At 32.2% G+C, this 17,234-nt stretch overlaps 1 protein-coding gene across 2 annotated transcripts in view; it reads right to left on the bottom strand.

Annotated features, from left to right (window-relative positions):
* Positions 1-314: 314 nt before the first annotated feature.
* LOC129216894 (homogentisate 1,2-dioxygenase-like) overlaps positions 315-17,234 on the bottom strand; it is a 72,534-nt gene continuing 55,614 nt past the window's right edge. For both annotated transcript variants that reach the window (XM_054851111.1, XM_054851110.1), the window contains 4 exons: positions 10,479-10,531; positions 8,112-8,240; positions 6,571-6,707; positions 315-484 (listed from right to left, as the gene is read on the bottom strand). In XM_054851111.1, the coding sequence (XP_054707086.1) occupies positions 469-484; positions 6,571-6,707; positions 8,112-8,240; positions 10,479-10,531 (335 nt within the window). In that variant the 3' untranslated portion in view covers positions 315-468. The remainder of the gene's footprint in view (positions 485-6,570; positions 6,708-8,111; positions 8,241-10,478; positions 10,532-17,234) is intronic.

A 17,234-nucleotide genomic window follows, 5' to 3' on the forward strand; every position in this document is an offset into this window, starting at 1 on the left:
GTTTTGTGCCAAAAGGGATTCAGTCATATTCCATGGTTGGTGGATTCTATTTTACCAAATAACATGATTTTATGTTAAATAGTTTTAATGGAAGTATTTCTAGCTGATGATAGAAAAAGCAAAACTTATATTTCAAAGGAAGCTAAAAACAAAAGCTACTGAAATCCTGCAAGATTGCATGAAAAGTTAACAGCAGTGTTGGTAATTTTAGAAAGCTAAATTTTCTACTAAAAGAGCAGCTTTAATTAATTAACAGTTTATTTAACTGTAGCATATTAAAATAAAATCTTAACAACATAAAAACAAAATGCATATTTTTAATCAAAAATACATGACTTTTTATTTTGTACAAACAGTGAATAACAAAACAGTTCGATAAAAATCTTAAGTCCCCAAGCATAAAGATAAAAACAGATCTTTTGTTGATTTCGTCCCCTTTGATCTTGTCTTTATTGCATAGGCAGGTTATCACACTATATCAGAACTAGAAAGAAAATAAATGAGTTAATATGGCACACACATTCACTTACGTAACTCTGAACTAGAGATGTAAAATTTCCAAAACCTTTAAGGCAGTGGGGGAAAAAAAACAGCCCCCCTCCCCCCCCAGGTAAAAGAAAGGTTTTTTTTTTTTTTTGCAAATTAAAATGAATTTAATAGCTATATTTTTTTAGGAAAAAAAAAGATGAAACCATGAAAGAGACATGCAATATATGTTATTATTTTCTTTTAAACATAAATTCACATAAAACTTTAGCTGTTACAAAAGACAGTATCTTTCTTTGTTCAGAACACCAAAAATTATGTCAATTAGTTAATTAAAATTTTTAAAGAGAAATTTGCTTTTTTTTTTGTATGTTTTGAGACATTAAACAAAAAGTTTTTTTTTTTATTTTATTTTCAATTTGTAACATGCATTTATACACATTTGTGTACAGATATACACATTCATTAAATGAAAATATGTTAAACTTTTTGCTCACACATTTCCAGAAACTGATATTATCAATATAATGCATTCTGTTATGTGTATACATTTATAGTATCAATGAGAAGCAACAATAATTGCAAATAATACTTTGGTGTGCAGGGAAATTAAGTTACCTTAGAGCTTGCATTAACAATGCTTTCATGTTGACTACTTCATGTGTAGAACACACACGCACATACAAAAAAAAAAAAAAAGGGTAATCCAGTTTAAGTATTTTAATTTCTGAATACAGTCAAGTCCCGACTTACACGAGGGATGCGTTCCAAGCATCCTCGCGTAAGTTGAAATTTCAGGTTGTGGAAAAATGTATGCATACAATTTCTTTAGAAACGTACCAATATTTTCTAGACACTGTTAAACACCCCTCAAAGTGCTTTAAAGCATTCCTCAACTATAAATTATAGTTTCGTACCTGAAGAACTGAACTTTTACTGTGGTTAAAAAATAAAAAAAATTGTTTTATTTAACATAAAATACTTTTAGATACACAAAATTAATGATCGATGGAAGGAAAAGACATGAAACGGTACGCACAGAACGTCAACAGGGTATGCACAGATGTAGCAATAATAAAATGCTGCACTATAATAGTACTGTACAGTAGATACAGTAATAACATTTATGAGTTAAAAAAAGAAGATGATGATAATTTATGCTCCATGATCAGATAGTTATTCTTTTTTAATACATCTTTAAATATGGTAGCTTCGCCTTTTCTTTTATAACATTTCAATTTGGAGCAACAGCCACTCTTTCTGATCTCTTTATTAATCCACAATACATGAGCAGAGTCCATTTTCATAACATTTACTTTGCTAGACTGCTCTGGAAGCTTCAATATTGAAACTAAGTTCTAAATTTTTACGGTTATCTTTTTGTTTTGACTATTAATTGTACGTATGGACGATTCACTCATACTTATTGTTGCACTACCATCGACGTTTTGTAGTTGTTCAAGCATATTGAGAATCATAACTTACTTCCTTCAAGAAAAAAAAATCATGCTGTGGACAAGGAATACACGTAACCTCTAAAATTCATTACTCGTGAAAAATTCGCGTCATAGCCATTTCGCGTAAGTTGAATCGCGTTGTAGCGGAAGTCGACTGTACATAATTTTGGGCTAGAAATTTAAATTTTTCCCTAGTGGAAATAAACTGCTTTGGACCCCCCCCCCACTTTCTGTTTTCCCCCTAACCATTCCCATTTTCACTCTGAACAAATTATGGCTACAGTTGAAATTAGTCTATGTGCATTTTTTTTTGATAAAGGGTCCTCGACAAATGCTGTCACGTTTTGTGGAAAGAGAGGGTTCATGAAATAGTGAGTTTGTGACAAGGGGGAAGGGGGTAACAAGAGGTGTCGCATAATTTTTTTTTGAAAATATATACATAAAAAACCGAGTCACATGTGACAAGAGCAGGGGAGGGGTAAGATGAAGTGCGACACATGGACGAGTAAGATTTGTAATAAAAAGTGACATCATTTGTAGACAGCCCCTAAATACAATATCCCACTTTTTTTTTTTAGTGCCAACAAGTTTTGAACAATAAATATGTATATGAGAGAACCGCCGCTCGGTTCTTATTACGAATCTTGGTTTTTGCAAGTTGCAGTGTTGTGCCGTGATAATCCACCACGTAGGAAGAGGACAAAGCTACATTCACAAATCACATCTTTATTTTTACATGGAATATAACAGCAGGAACTTCTCTTAACTAACCCACTTGTTTAGTTGTGCCACGATTTTTATATAGGGAATATCATTAAAAGATTACAAATAATTATCCCTCGATCATGTGATCTCACGTGATCTGTATAGGAGGAGCAAATTGCAATAACGAAATATTATTGGGCTTTGCACCGCAGACAGAGGCTGGCTTAAGTCTGGAAGGGAAAAAAGTGTCTGGTAGGTACTTTAAGGGGAATCTCATCTGAGCCTAGAACATAGCCATATATGGTGTGAGAAGCATTTAAGTGTGTAATAAATAATGTCAGTGACTCATACGCGCTGACATATAAGTGAACAGAACTTAATATGGAAAAGGCCTAGCAAAGGATTTTTCATATTACATATATATATATATATATATATATATACATTAAACACATGCAATATAATTATTTATATTTTTATCAGGTAGTAACTTTAAAAAAATATTACTCAATTGCAATAAAAAATGTGAATAATCGAGAAAAACAAAAATTTTGAGTGAGAGAACCAGTCCCCCCCCCCCCCCCGCCGAAGGGATTTATTGCTATTCTGGAAAAAATGAAAATTTTGGAATTTTGAGTACAAAATATATTTGTTCAGATATTTATTACTTTTACATTCCTATGCTTTTTTTGTGAAAATATTTTCTAATGCTCAATATCCCATGTGAAAACCTTATCTACCATAACTCAGCTGTAACATTATTTAATTTGCATGTACACCTAAGTATTATTTGATACTTTTGTAATTAACACTAATACTATGTATGCACGGAACAGATTTAGTACATCAATATAAATTAGTGGAAATGTTTCACTGAAAATTTTGAATTATTTTAATTAATATGTGTGTTTAATACCTATGCATTACACTTATGTACACAACGCACATATAAATGCATGTAACGAACACAAAAGAAAACAAGCTGATGCGTGCATCCCATGACTTCCTTTTACACCAATTTAATGTTATTTCCCCATTATTGGCAATTTTTATGTGATTCAATAATTAACTCTCTAAATGTCACCAACAGTGGCCAAAAAAAATAAAAAAAAATTAATTTGAATTTTGTCATCTTGAATTCAAATTATGTTTTTCGCAATCACGAGTGTGTGTATGTAGGCATGTGTGTTTGTGTGTGTGTGTGGGGGGGGGGGGGTGTTTGTGTGTACGGGGTATGTGTGTTTGTGTCTGTGTGCTGGCATAAGTGTGGGGGGGGGTATGTGTATGTGTGTGTGGGGGGGTATGTGTATGTGTGTGTAGGCATATGTGTCTGTGTGCAGGCAGGAATGTGTGGGTAGTTGTGTGTATGTGTGTGTATGTATGCGTATGTGTATGTCGGCATATGTGTTTGTGTCTGTGTGCAGGCATGAATGTGTGGGTAGTTGTGTGTATGTATGCGTGTGTGTGTGTATGTATGCGTGTGTGTGTGTATGTGTTTGTGTGTGTAGGTGTATATGTGTGTAGGTGTATGTGTTTGTGTGTGTAGGTGTATGTGTGTATGTGTTTGTGTGTGTGTGTATGTGCGCGTGTGTGTGTAGTTGTGTATGTATGCGCGTGTGTGTAGGACATGGATGCAACCTGGAGACGGCTTTCGCTAGAGGAGCAGCAGCGTGAGGAGCCCGCCTGTCCACGGTGATGGTGCAGAGGGTGGCGGTGGGAAAAATCAAAGGAACGCCAAAAACAGTCAAATGAAAGCAATAAGCAATCGTGATTGCTCAAAAATCGCCAAATTTGTCACCAAGTTGGCGACTAAAAGACTGGCGATATATCGCCAAGTGTCCGCAAATTTATAACACCCTTGAGTTTGCATCGAAATTAACAATGATTTCCCCCCAAAAAGGTGCAAAAGACCCCTTTAGAAACACCCGAATGCAACCAAAAGGGAAGGTGCACAACTAGACCCCACAAGGAATCTACGTACCAAATTTCAACTTTCTAGGACATTCCGTTCTTGAGTTATGCAACATACATACGCGCATGCGTACATACAGAGGTCACGAGAAAATTCATTGAACTCCCCGAGTTTCTCGATTAACTCAGGAATCGTCAAAATGGATATTTCAGGCGTTTATACGTTCTTAGGTATACATGCACCTGTGGTCGGGACGGGAAAAAAACTCAATATTCATTTGGGGGTGAGCAAAATAGAAATTAAGGTCGATTTTTGAGTGAAATTTTTTTTTTGCGAAAACTTCCTTTTTTGTAAAAGTAAGTAAAAAAAGCAACTTTGCATTGCCACTAAGCATCTCATAATTTACAAAAAACATCTACAAAAATATTTGATTTAACACAAAAATTACATCTTACTCAAAATTAGTGATTTGACTCATTTAGATAATTTTTGCTGGCTTAAACAAAGAAAGTTACTGGTTATTTTTAATAAATTTTCGACATTTCTGCTAAAAAGAAAAATAATATGGATTGGATTATCTTTAAATACTGAATATTTTAAAAATATTTTCTAAGAAAAAAAACGAGGGACGTTTTTAAAGAAAGGTCTGTTTTGAAATAAAAAAGAATGAGTGCAGATAGAGCAAAGAAATTTTCAGCACAAAAATCTACCACCCTTAAGCTATATTTTGGCATTGCTCCAATGATTTTCCAAACATTTGTCATAGTGTGGTAGAGGTTTTTGTATACCTATTCGTAGAAAATTGCCGCCTGTGTAGTCAACCATGGAGTAACATGTTCTCTGAGCTTATTATTGCTGTTGTGCCACAGGCCACCTAGGAAAGACTTGAAATGCCGAAACAAATGAAAGTTGCTGCGAACGAGGTGGGGGCAGATCAGAGGATGTTCAAAAATGTCCCAGCCAGAACCCTGTAGGAGTACTCATGGTTGACTACACAGGCGACAGCTTTGTACGAATATGTACACAAAAACCTGTACCATGCTATGACAAATGCTTGGAAAATCATTGGAGCAATGTCGTAATATAGCATAAGGGTGGTAGATTTTTGTACTATAAATTTCTTTGCTCTAGCCCCTGTACTCATTCTTTTTTATTTCAAAACAAACCTTAGGTTAAAAACACACCTCATATAATAAAAACATTTTAAATTACAAAACATTAAAATAATTTTATTTTTTTTTTTACTTTTCAAAATACAACTACTTATTTTTTTATTTCTTCCAAAACAAATTTAGTTTTAATGCTGATGCATAATTGAATGGTTTACTTTAAAAAGGTAACATCTTTAAAAAAACAATTGACTTAGAAAAAGTTTGTAAAATGTTACCAGACTCTTCTTTTACTATTTTGTTTTAGTAGGTAATTGCTATAACTGTTTTTAATTAAAATGACTTTTAATTGACTATACTATAAAAAAGGGAGTAATTACAACCAGTTTAATTACAAGTTGTTCCTTTTTCAAAAGAGAACGACTTGGCAAAAGTGGTGTCAAATGGAAAATTCTCAGAAATTTCCATACACAGGGGGAAAAAAAAGAAAAAAAATTCTCCTTAGTCCTCAAAATTATTATTAGAAATTTTGCAAGGGAAAAAAACCAAATTGTCAATTTAATGTCTTATGCATTATTAAGTGTTTATCAAACTTAAGTAAAATGCAAGCTGTATTAGTTAAAATATAAGCATTTACATTGTATATTTTTATAAAATTATTACTTTGTTTTCTGGTTGATATTTTCTTTTAAAAAATCATACCTAAAAATTCATTAAAAGTAAGTCTTTGACTAAAACTTTTGGAATTTGGCTACAACTTTTAAAATTTGACTAATCGGTTGGCTAGCAATTTTAAGTCCTTAGCATGGGCTTTGTTCATGAGTTTTTATAGAGCTTTTGAAGTTCTGTTTAAACTACTACTCTTTAATTATGCAAATGTATTTTAGAAAGGACTACTCACATGCTTGATTTCCAGTTAGGGTCAAAATTTTTCTTCAAGGCTTGCCAACATTTGTAGTATTCTGGATCTAACTTTTGGCAGGTTTTCTCTCCCCAAGAAGTGACCCTCAGACTTAGGGAAGTTTCAAACATGAAAGCCTGTAAGTGAAATAAACAAAATAAACTTAAAATAAATAAATAAATAAATAAATAAAATCCCAAATCCTCAATGTTTGATCTCAAACACACATGAATCTTTCTTTAAGTTATGATTTTGAAAATTTTATCACATAAGAGTGAAAGAAATAATTTTCAAAGTTTTATTCAAAATATGATGCTTATTCATTCAGTATTTTGAAAATCAAATCTATGTTAGAAGGAGTGTACATGACGATTTAATTCGATTGACGATTTAATTTTAATTCATTAAGACTAGCATCATTGGCAGCAAAGCCAATGATGCTAGTTTTAATGGAAATTGGTTCAAAACTTTAAGAAAAAGGAAAAAAAAAAAAAAAAACTGGTTTATAAAATAGAAGCTGGTGAAGTAATTAAACTAACTTTTTTGTACATGCAATATAACAACAGTCTGGTTATGACATCCAGAGACTGTATCCTCCTTAACTGGGCTGTTAGTATATTGCATGCAGTTCTGACATAGCCCTGCTTAAGGGTGGTAACATACTTCATAATAACCTTTTTTGGTCTATCAAAAATCTGTTAACCATGACATGTAACCTACTTACAAAAAGGTGAGGTCCTTCCAAATATTGTTTCCCAACTACAGCACTGGTCGAAGGAATTATGTAAAAGTAGTTAAAGTATGCAATATTCTTTTTTAGAAGTGAAGAGAAAATCAGTTCACTACTCCAAAATTATTAAGTTTTCAAACGAAATAAAGGGTGTCCCAAAATTAATGCAAGATTTGAATTTGCCGCCATTTTTGCAATAAATTGTGGGCAATCTTGGAAAAAGAACAATTTGGCAGCTGAAGGTTTAGGGTTATTACAAATAGAGCGTTTTCGATTCTATAATGCGTTTTCATTATCGAACAATTTTTTGAAAAATAATGAAAGTTTGGGCGGGTCAAGCGGTTTACTGTTATTGGCGCTCGATCTCGCAATTAGGTAATGCGCAGGTGGTTGTGGGATTGCTGACATAGACGTTTGACTTCAAATAACCCCATAGGAAGAAGTCTAATGATGTAAAATCACACGATCTAGGGTACAATTCGTATCACCGAAATAAGAGAGTATACGAACAGGAAATTCCTCATGCAGTGATTGAATTGTTTCGCTGGCTGTATAATAGCATAACACTCCATTTTTACTAACCCTAAACTCCCAGCTGTCAAATTGTTCTTTTTCCGTAGCTGCCAACAATTCATAGCAAAAATTGTGGCAAATTCAAATTTTGCGTTAATTTTGAGACACCCTTTATATACCTCACTTTAAAAAATGCTTTCAATGGTCAGATCTGAAATTAAACTAAATACTGCACATACTTGCGAATAAATCAAGCTTTACGATCTCCCTCGCCACAGTCTGGAGTGTTTGCACTCACCATTGTATTTTCGGCTACTTTCTCTGGCCCCAATTTGACAGATGATGCTTTATTAAAACAGTCCGCATCTGGTCCATGCGCAGTCATCATACTATGGAGTGTGGCACCACCAGGAAGAAAACCAGTTTCCTAGAAAATTGATGTAAGTGTAAGAACAGAAAACTGAATCAATTGAATGATCTACATAATTTGAAACACAAGGGATTGGAAAAATCGGAATGAGTTAAAAAAAATTCTGTTGCCATTTTCTATTTGTTAACAAATAAAATGTTTGTAATTAATTTAAACAAGGCTTTTAAGATGATTTTCAATTTTCGCATTTTGACTCTGCTTCAGCTGGAATATTTGTATAGTTCAAAAATTGGCACGGTCAAATTTTTGCACAAGTAATTTCATTTTGGTAACCTTGTTCTTGAATAGTAACCCTATGCAAATAGATATTTCCTTCAACTTTGTTAACATACTCAAAGGAAAAACATTTCTCACGCAGGCACTGGTGCCAAAAATTTATCAGCAATGAATTAAGATTGCAAATTTCCCAATTATCGAAATCTTCCCTGCAAATAGCAAAATTTTGTAGTTGCGATTACATAAGTAATTATACCATTAAACCCAAGAATTCATGATAGATATAGAAGAAAGTTTTACAATGGGCACAAAAGTTTTTTTCTCTCTCTCTCTCTTAACTGCGAGAATTTCTTCAAAGTTTTTTAGTTTGGCAACAATGGTAGCAATGAAGAGATTCTCCTTGCACGTGGGGAGAATGCTATGTAATGTCTCGTTTGAGAATTTGTGCCTTGTTTGCTTGATTTTTTACAATTTCTGTGATGTGCTGTGTAGTTCATGTAGTTGTTGTTTTGCAATAGCTAGAAGCACCTGAAAAAGAAAAGGCTCTGGCCTAAATCTGTTTTTGAGAAGTGTTGTCGCCTTTGCACTATAAAAATTTGTATTAGTCGCTTGCTAACTCAGTGATGAAATAGATTAAAAGATGTTTAGTGTTAATTAATTTCCAGTTGAACTTGATTTAAAGCTATTGCATTAATTTAAAAAACTTAAGAGATGTTTGAAGCTGAACAAAAGAATACTTTTCTTCGGAACTTTTTCTCAAGTGATTATTTTGCAACTACTAACTCTGCTGTAAACTCTTTCGAGGTATGAACTTTTGCTCTAACCTACAGATGCTCTAATTCTTGATGACTTCCTTAGACATTAAAGCTTGCACATATTTATGTTTTGAAATTTTGTATAAATCAAACTCAACTACAGGAGCAGGAAAGAGGGGTTTTTTTATAAAATTTTATAATTCACAATGTTCAAGCTTTTTTTTTTTTTGGGCATTATCACAAATTTCGAAGAATTTTCTAAGTTTCCCACAAACATACTTGAACAAAGATTTAAAAAATGACAATGAGTGACTTTTTGAGAAAAAGGTGAGACGGTGAGAAAAGTGACCGACTCCTCAGCCTGTGACATAGCAAATAATGATTGGCGAGTTTTACTGAGGTAGATGCAATTGGAGTTTAAAATCCATAAAAGATTGGGACTGATGCGTAAAAAAAGGCTAAAATGCGTAAATTCAACTTCTAATCTGAAAGAGTTAGCAAGTATGTTTTATATACCAGCAAGACAAAATAGTTTGTAAAAGTTTTACAGGAAAAAAAATGAAAGAACCTTCTCCCAAGAAACAACTTTTGAATGTTAACGAACAGCCTGGTGACGAAACAGCCTGGAATGTTTACAAAACTGTAGTTTCGTAAACCCCTCTTCCAGAGAAATTAAAAACTTATATTCAGTAGAACTCAAGGTATGCATAGAAATACAAGCACTGTTGTAGGAAAAAAGCTGTCATTTTTAAGGGAAAAAAAGTATTTTATTTTGAACACTTTAAGCATCTGTTTCAGGTTTAAAGGTTCGAAATCATTCCCGCTCCCTTTTACTTGTATTTTTGTGATTCTTTGATGTTAAGCATCATGCATAATATTAGCTTTTTGACGTTACGCTGACAGCTCTGGACATTAACTTTTGGTTTATTATATTTTTTTTAATCATTTTCTCAGTGGCATAGACCATAAGCAAAAAGTAAATTTTTGGAAGGAAAAACTTTCTTAGAAGCTTTTGTAACTGCATCATAAAAAGCAGTTTTTTAACTGAATCTATTCATTTTGTCAATTTCAATGTATATTATTTATTAGCCCATTCAAAATACAATTCTAATTTTTAAAAAATGTGTACAAAGTCCTAACTGCAACAAGCACCAAAAGTCCCAATATATTGACTTCTGCCAGAGTTATGTCTTCCATTGACAAGACTTGATCACAAGAGTATTTCATAATGCATGAGAATAAATTTACTACTACAAAAACTTACTTTTGCTTCATAGGAGCCAAACACCAAACCCATAAACTCACTCATACAGTTCCCTGAAACAAATTGTATTCAACAAGTTAATTATTGCAGTAGCAAATTTTATATGTATAAAAAAAAAAAAGACATAATGTGGCACAAATATATGAAATGATTGCATACAGTTATTCCAATCTCCAGGAGGTCTCTATCATGTATTTTATGATTTGTCAAAAAAGTTCTCTGATACAGAACAATGTTGCACAGAACTTATGAGTTGCATAACATGAGCCTTAAAATAGAAAATATCAAAAAAAAAAAAAAAAAAAAAAAACTGAAAGGTATTACAGAAGATAAAACCTAAAACTTTAACCGTTAAAAGTTAAACATCACTCCAACATTCTTCGTATTATAAAAGAGTATTTCAAAGTATTAGAGAAAGAATTTTGAATAAAAATATTTGTTGTATTACATCTGGTAAAAAAATTGATTAATTACTCAGCTGATGTTTTCAGAGTCACTATTTTGTTGCAAAATTTAGTCCCTTATTTGGTTTAGTTTTCCTTATTACATCAGCACAAAAATTGCAAATAATTGCATACAGACATAGATGTAGGGCTTACATCTCGCCCCTTTTTCAATGTGAAAGACATGACCTTATGGATTAAAGAATAACTGACAATAATTTTTTGCTGGATTTTATTTTCATCCATAATTGTTACATAAACTGTACTGAAAAAGGGGATCCTTGTAACCGGAAAACAAATGCAGGCAATAATTTGCAATTTTTGTGTATCATTAATGTTTTTTTCTTTTTCAATTTACTTTTAGCAAAAAGGTAAAAAAGTCTTTTAATGCATTAGGAGTGAAAACTGAGTTATAAATACAATATTTTTTCAAAGAGAGAGTGGGGGGGGGGGGGGGGAAGAACTTCAGAACATATTACTGTCAAAGGTAATTAGAATGTAGACAAAATATTTCAAGCTGAAAATCCTTTACTTTCTTTCCCAAACAAACAAGCAAACAAATTAAGTTATAAAAACCAAGACTTGACAGCAGTTATCAAGATTCGCAAAAATAATTTCCAATTTGGAATAAGATTTTTAACTAGTTAATAGTTGCATTGATAAAAGGACAAAACTCGAGTAGGAGCCAGAAGCCTGTTATTCTCCCAATGGTATTAAACTCGATTGGATGGAGTAGAAGTAATTAAGCTTTAATGCAAAAACAGACTGCAGGAAAAAAGGAGTTCCTGGGTTTTTGAAATCATGAGATCTTTCAATAAAAAAATGCTGATTTTAAATACATACAAGGAAAAAAGTCATTAGCAAAATTAGTGTACGAACATTTTGTAGGGATACCATAATTTATGTAGGTCAATTTTAGATTTTCTTTCCATTATAATGAAAGATTGGAGGGAGAAGTGAGGCTACTGGCTAAAGTTATGCCGATTAACTTTTGTTTCACTCTTTACAAGAAAACATTTAGCTCTTTTGAAATGTCATGGCACTTTTTGTAATTTTCAAATAGGACATTATTATTTTGAATCAAATAATGTAAAAATTATAATAATAATAAATGAAAAGAATTAAATATAAGTTTGAATACTAATTATTCAAACAAAAATTTACCAACAATGTTTTGTACTGAAGTCTGACAATTTAAGAAGTTAATCATCATACCTTTGTGCAGAAACATTGTGAAAACAATCAATTTTTCACTCTCAGAAAGGGTTTTTAACAATCTGGAAACATACCATATGCTTCACAATGCTGCTCGTTACTGATTGATGACCATAAAGCTGATCTATCTCTAATCCATCTACATGATGGATTGGAGTTGGCAAAAATCATACACACAAATAAGTATAGAACCATAAAACCTTTTGGGAAGTTAGGAACCGCCAACAATATTAAAGTAGTGACCATGCATTAAATCATAGAGAAGTACAGGTATTGTGCTACGGCACAACACAGTTGCAGTTTAAAGTGTCCAATATAGATGGAAATAGCTGCAGTAGGGGCAGAAAGTGGTGCAGTTTTCACACAGGTTAGCTACTCTGGCAACATTGGAGCACAATTATCTAAAAATCTAGATATTTTTCAAATACAGGCAATACATCATTCTGCACGGGGGTTTAAGATCTGGATGTCTGGTATAATTCTAACATTACGCATACCTTATTTTAAATCAAAAGTAATTGTCGTGTAAACTTTTTAGAATCAGTATTATTCTTCAGAAAGGTTTCTTGAATTTTATTAGCATGTCACAAAAACCTCCATTATCTGCCACAGAGGTAGGCGACTTCTTCAGAGTTCAAATCATGACCATAGTCATTTTGTCATGTTTCTTCTATGATCTAAACTCTATCACGAAAATAATACTCACTGTGGTAATATGGCGGCCTGAATGTTCCCTCAGCAACACCCCACCTGGGAGGAAAGATAATAAAATCTGCCACAGCTATTCCTTGTCGTGCAGAAGGACAGGTCAAGACAGTGAAAATGGATGGGTCCTGCAATGAGGAAATCATTTATTAACAGAGCAATATTCACTTTCAACACAAAGAATGGGGAATTTTAGAGAGTAAATTAATCATCTTAAAACTTAAAAAAGAAAGGATGAGGGTGGCATTGTAAATGCATACAAAACAAGTCATACATTTGCACTCAAAAAGAAAAACAGACATAATTTGTTCTAATCCTTAACTTGAAATTGTGTGGAAGGAAAAACTGAAGAATTTATTTGTATTTCATGCTTATATCTACTGTTTTAATCTAAATATTTCAATGATATTTTACTTACCTGAAAAATCAAAATTTTATCCAATAAATAGAGATTATTTCTATGACTTTGACAGACAATTACTGACTTTGGATTGATATCTTGAGCTCCCCATCCTATTACTCTTCCTATCCTCCTTCTATTAACTGATTTTCAGACCCTTTTAAATTTCAGAGTAAAAATTGATACTGTGATTTGTTAGTTCAGTTTAAGCAAAATTTCTTCTCAGGATAGTGCCTCTTTCATTTTTAGAGTGTCCCCATGAATTTTTTCTAGGTATCTTAGAAGTGTAATGAACTAAGATTTGATATCAACAGGATCTGAAGGATTACTTCTAAGCACAGCCAAATTCTTAATATTGTATTGTTCTAATAAAGCTGTTGAAAAATTTAGTTCAATAAACAATATAGTACTGGTTATGCTACTCTGAAAAAAAAAATCAAAGCTTTTTTTTTCTCCTTTAGTGTAAGAAAAAAGTAACTACAACTGCAAATCTTTAAAAATAATAATAATAATAATAATGCTTAATTGTCCAGTTTTATTGTGTATTATTATTATTATTATTATTATTTTGCATTGAAATTGCAGACAAAAAAAATTTTTTTTACTGGATCCAGTTTTTTAAGCAAGTCATTTACATATTTTTGTCCCGTGATCTTATCAATCATACTAATCATGATCATAAAAGTAGAAATATTTTGGTACCTTAACAATGGATAATGAAATTTCTTTTACAGTTGTATGACTTAAATTAACTGCATAAAAATGATTTAAAATAAACAAGCGTAGGCTGGTAAAAGCTGTCTGCTTATAAATTGGATGCATGTCACGTAGTAAAATATATCAACTTGTGTATAGCCCCTTAGAAGCTAATTTGCAAAAGTCCAAAGTAATGATTTTCGGCATTTCATAACTGAGTCACTAAGTCATAGAAGAGTGAAACTATTGCTTAAGATGTTAATTTGTGTCCAGATAATTTTCTTGAACATGGTTGATAGAATCTGCAAATTTGGTCAAGATGAGTAAGCCACAAAATAAAAGACACTTTGCATTTTGCTAAATGCAAAAAAAACTCTTAAGCTGACTTTGTATGTAATATCTCAGGGTTCATACCCTTTAGGCAGAAAAAAATTCAAGCACTTTTCAAGTACTTTTCAAGGTAAAAAATTTTGTTTTCAAGGCAATATCATAAATTTGTACTAAAAATATTGTATGCAGATTTCATTTACTACAAACTAAAGCTCAAAACTCGCGGTCGCCAGTCGCCAAATGCGACCAATTTTCAAATTTTGGCGACCATTATTTTCACTTCAGTCACCAATGTGGCTATCATTCGCCAATGCAACCTTCCCTGACCTATAGTCTTGATATATGACCTTTCCCCAAATTCTTTTGTCCACTAAAAGTTTGTCTATCGGATAGCTAGGGATGAAGGAGGGAAGGGGGGGAGTATTGTCCAATTGTGGCTAATTGTGCTATGTGTTCTTGTTCTGAATAGAAAACAAAAATCGCAATCACAATGGCAAATTCGTTACAAAACTTGCTATTTCGAAAACTCGGCTTTCTTTACACGCGATCGTAAAAATAAACAAATTTCATACACCAATTTAGTAAATTATGCTTTTTTAATCTTAAATTCATTTTTCAACTTTATTTCTCCTTAACAAATGGCTATTTCTTCGTTTTGCGGTATTTTTAAACAACGCGTTTTCAAAATGGCGTCACTTTGTTATTGTTTATTTTACCAGTTAAGACGAAAATGTCCTTTCCAAAATAAAAAGAATTAATCTTGTACATTTGGTTTACATATGAATAAACAAAAATGGCGCCTTGAGTCAAAATGCACTGAGACAAGGTTAAAACTATATCGCTGAAAAAAAAAGTTTTTTTTGCAAGATTTTTAATTTTTTGTTTTAATCGCATTGTTAGTTCTTCCTTTTTTTTTCTTTTTAAAATAAAAAACCTACTGGAGGAGAGGACATATCCGTTTATTTACTTTATTTCTCCTTAAAAAAGTTGTTATTTTTAAGTTTCGCGGTAAATTTTCAAAATGGCGTCCCGCGTTTTCAAAATGGCGCCACGTTGTAGATTGTCCATTTTCACCATTTAGAAGAGGAAAATGTGTGTTCCAAAATAAATAAAGAAAAGTACAATCGTATTTATAAAACACATAAATAATAAAAAAAAAATGGCATTCCTGCATCTAGAGAAGGTGGAAAGAATACGGCTGAAACACTTTTTTTCTTCTGCTGGATCTTTTATTTCACTTTTTATTTTTTTTTCGTTTTGTTTTATATTGTTTACCTTTCTTTCATTTATTCATTTTTTGACACTCTGGCTTTGATTTTTATAAAATTCTGCATGCATTTGTAAAAACAAAAAAATATTTTTGTAGAATCGCAAATGGTTTAGGTTTTACATTCTGTTCAAGTTTTTGGTATTTTGTTGTTTTCTTTATCAAGGAACTAACTCGTGTTTTGGTTGAAAGCTGTGATGTTTCTAGAAGTTTTGAAAGCTGAAAAAAAAAATTAATAATAATAATAATCTTATTTATTTATTTTTTTATCCTGATGTATTTTGCATAAAGATAAATAAATGCAGATTATAGTTTGCAAAAGATGTGTTAAATAATATCTGGGCAGGGGTGCCCGTTCCCCCCAAGTTCAATTCCCCCCCTCCAAAATTTTTCCTCAACCCCCCTTTCCTTTCTTTATTTACTTATTTATTTTTAATTATTATTTTATAAGAAATGTTCTTTGCTACGCCAATGACATATGCACAAATACTAAATAAATAAACGGATTAAAATAAATTAAATGATTTAAATTAAAATAAAGTTTGGCTATCATTTTTTGAGATTTGGCTACCATTTTGTAAGGATCTGGTAGCTATTGGCTACCAATTCAAAATTTGAGTTTTGAGATATACTACAAACACATGGAAATAAGGCAATAATACAAAAAAGTATAGGAAAACAAAATTGCTTTTTCTACAACGAGAGACGCTTTGATGAAAGATCTACTGCGTTGAAAGTTTTTCTGAAAATGTTTGAAACGTTTGGTCATAAAGAGAAGCAGATACCAAGAGGTTTAATTTTGAGGTTTTTCAAAGCTTGCAGCAGTCAGAGGTTTGTATATTTTCTATAATCAGCAAATTAAAAAAACCTTTCATAACTGCTTTTAACTTTTATGGGAAGAAACTAAAATACCCAAGTTCAATGGCATTGCCAGAGAGGAGTTTTTGAAGTCACTCCCCCCCCCCCCCCCCCGGTTTCAACATTTATTTCCAATATCTATACAGTGGTTTATTACAATATAAGGGCGTTTAGGACAAAAACACTACCCAGAAAGTTATTTCAGTTTGCACTATTAAGTTCTAAAAATATTAGGTTTGCAAATCATTTATAAGTATGCAAATCAATTATTCGTATGTATTTATTAGCTGTTCAAGCCAATAAGGCATTTCAACTGTCCTCGAGTAAATTTAAAAATTAGGAAGTAAGAAAAGTTTATGAAGTTCACAGTCCAGTCTCTAAACCTCAAAATATACAAAAGCAGCTTAAGCAGTGATAAATACTTTGAATGCAAACTTGAGCCTATTCAGCTTTCATTGATTAACTTGCAATAGACAATAAATGTGCAAGTTCAGATTTATAGAGCCATATTTCGAAATTGAAAAGATTCACAAGAAGTTGACATATATTATGACAAAAGTAGCTTTATTTTGGGAAAAAATGGGTTATTGTTGAAATTAGAATTTAAATTTAGAAAGGCAATAATATTCAGGTTCATTACCTGAAAGTTTCAAAGAGCAAAATGGGGCGAGGGGGGGGGGAATAATTTTTAAAACTAAGACCCCCTATTACTTGAATATACATATGTACAACAATAACTTTTGCTATGCATACAATTCATAAAATAGTTTATTAAGTCAAAATATTCTGCATAGAAATACCATGCCCAGTGCCTGTTGATAACCAGCAACAGGCACTGGGCC

This window comes from Uloborus diversus, chromosome 2 (genome assembly GCF_026930045.1).
Source record: "Uloborus diversus isolate 005 chromosome 2, Udiv.v.3.1, whole genome shotgun sequence".
NCBI classification, from domain to species: domain Eukaryota; kingdom Metazoa; phylum Arthropoda; class Arachnida; order Araneae; family Uloboridae; genus Uloborus; species Uloborus diversus.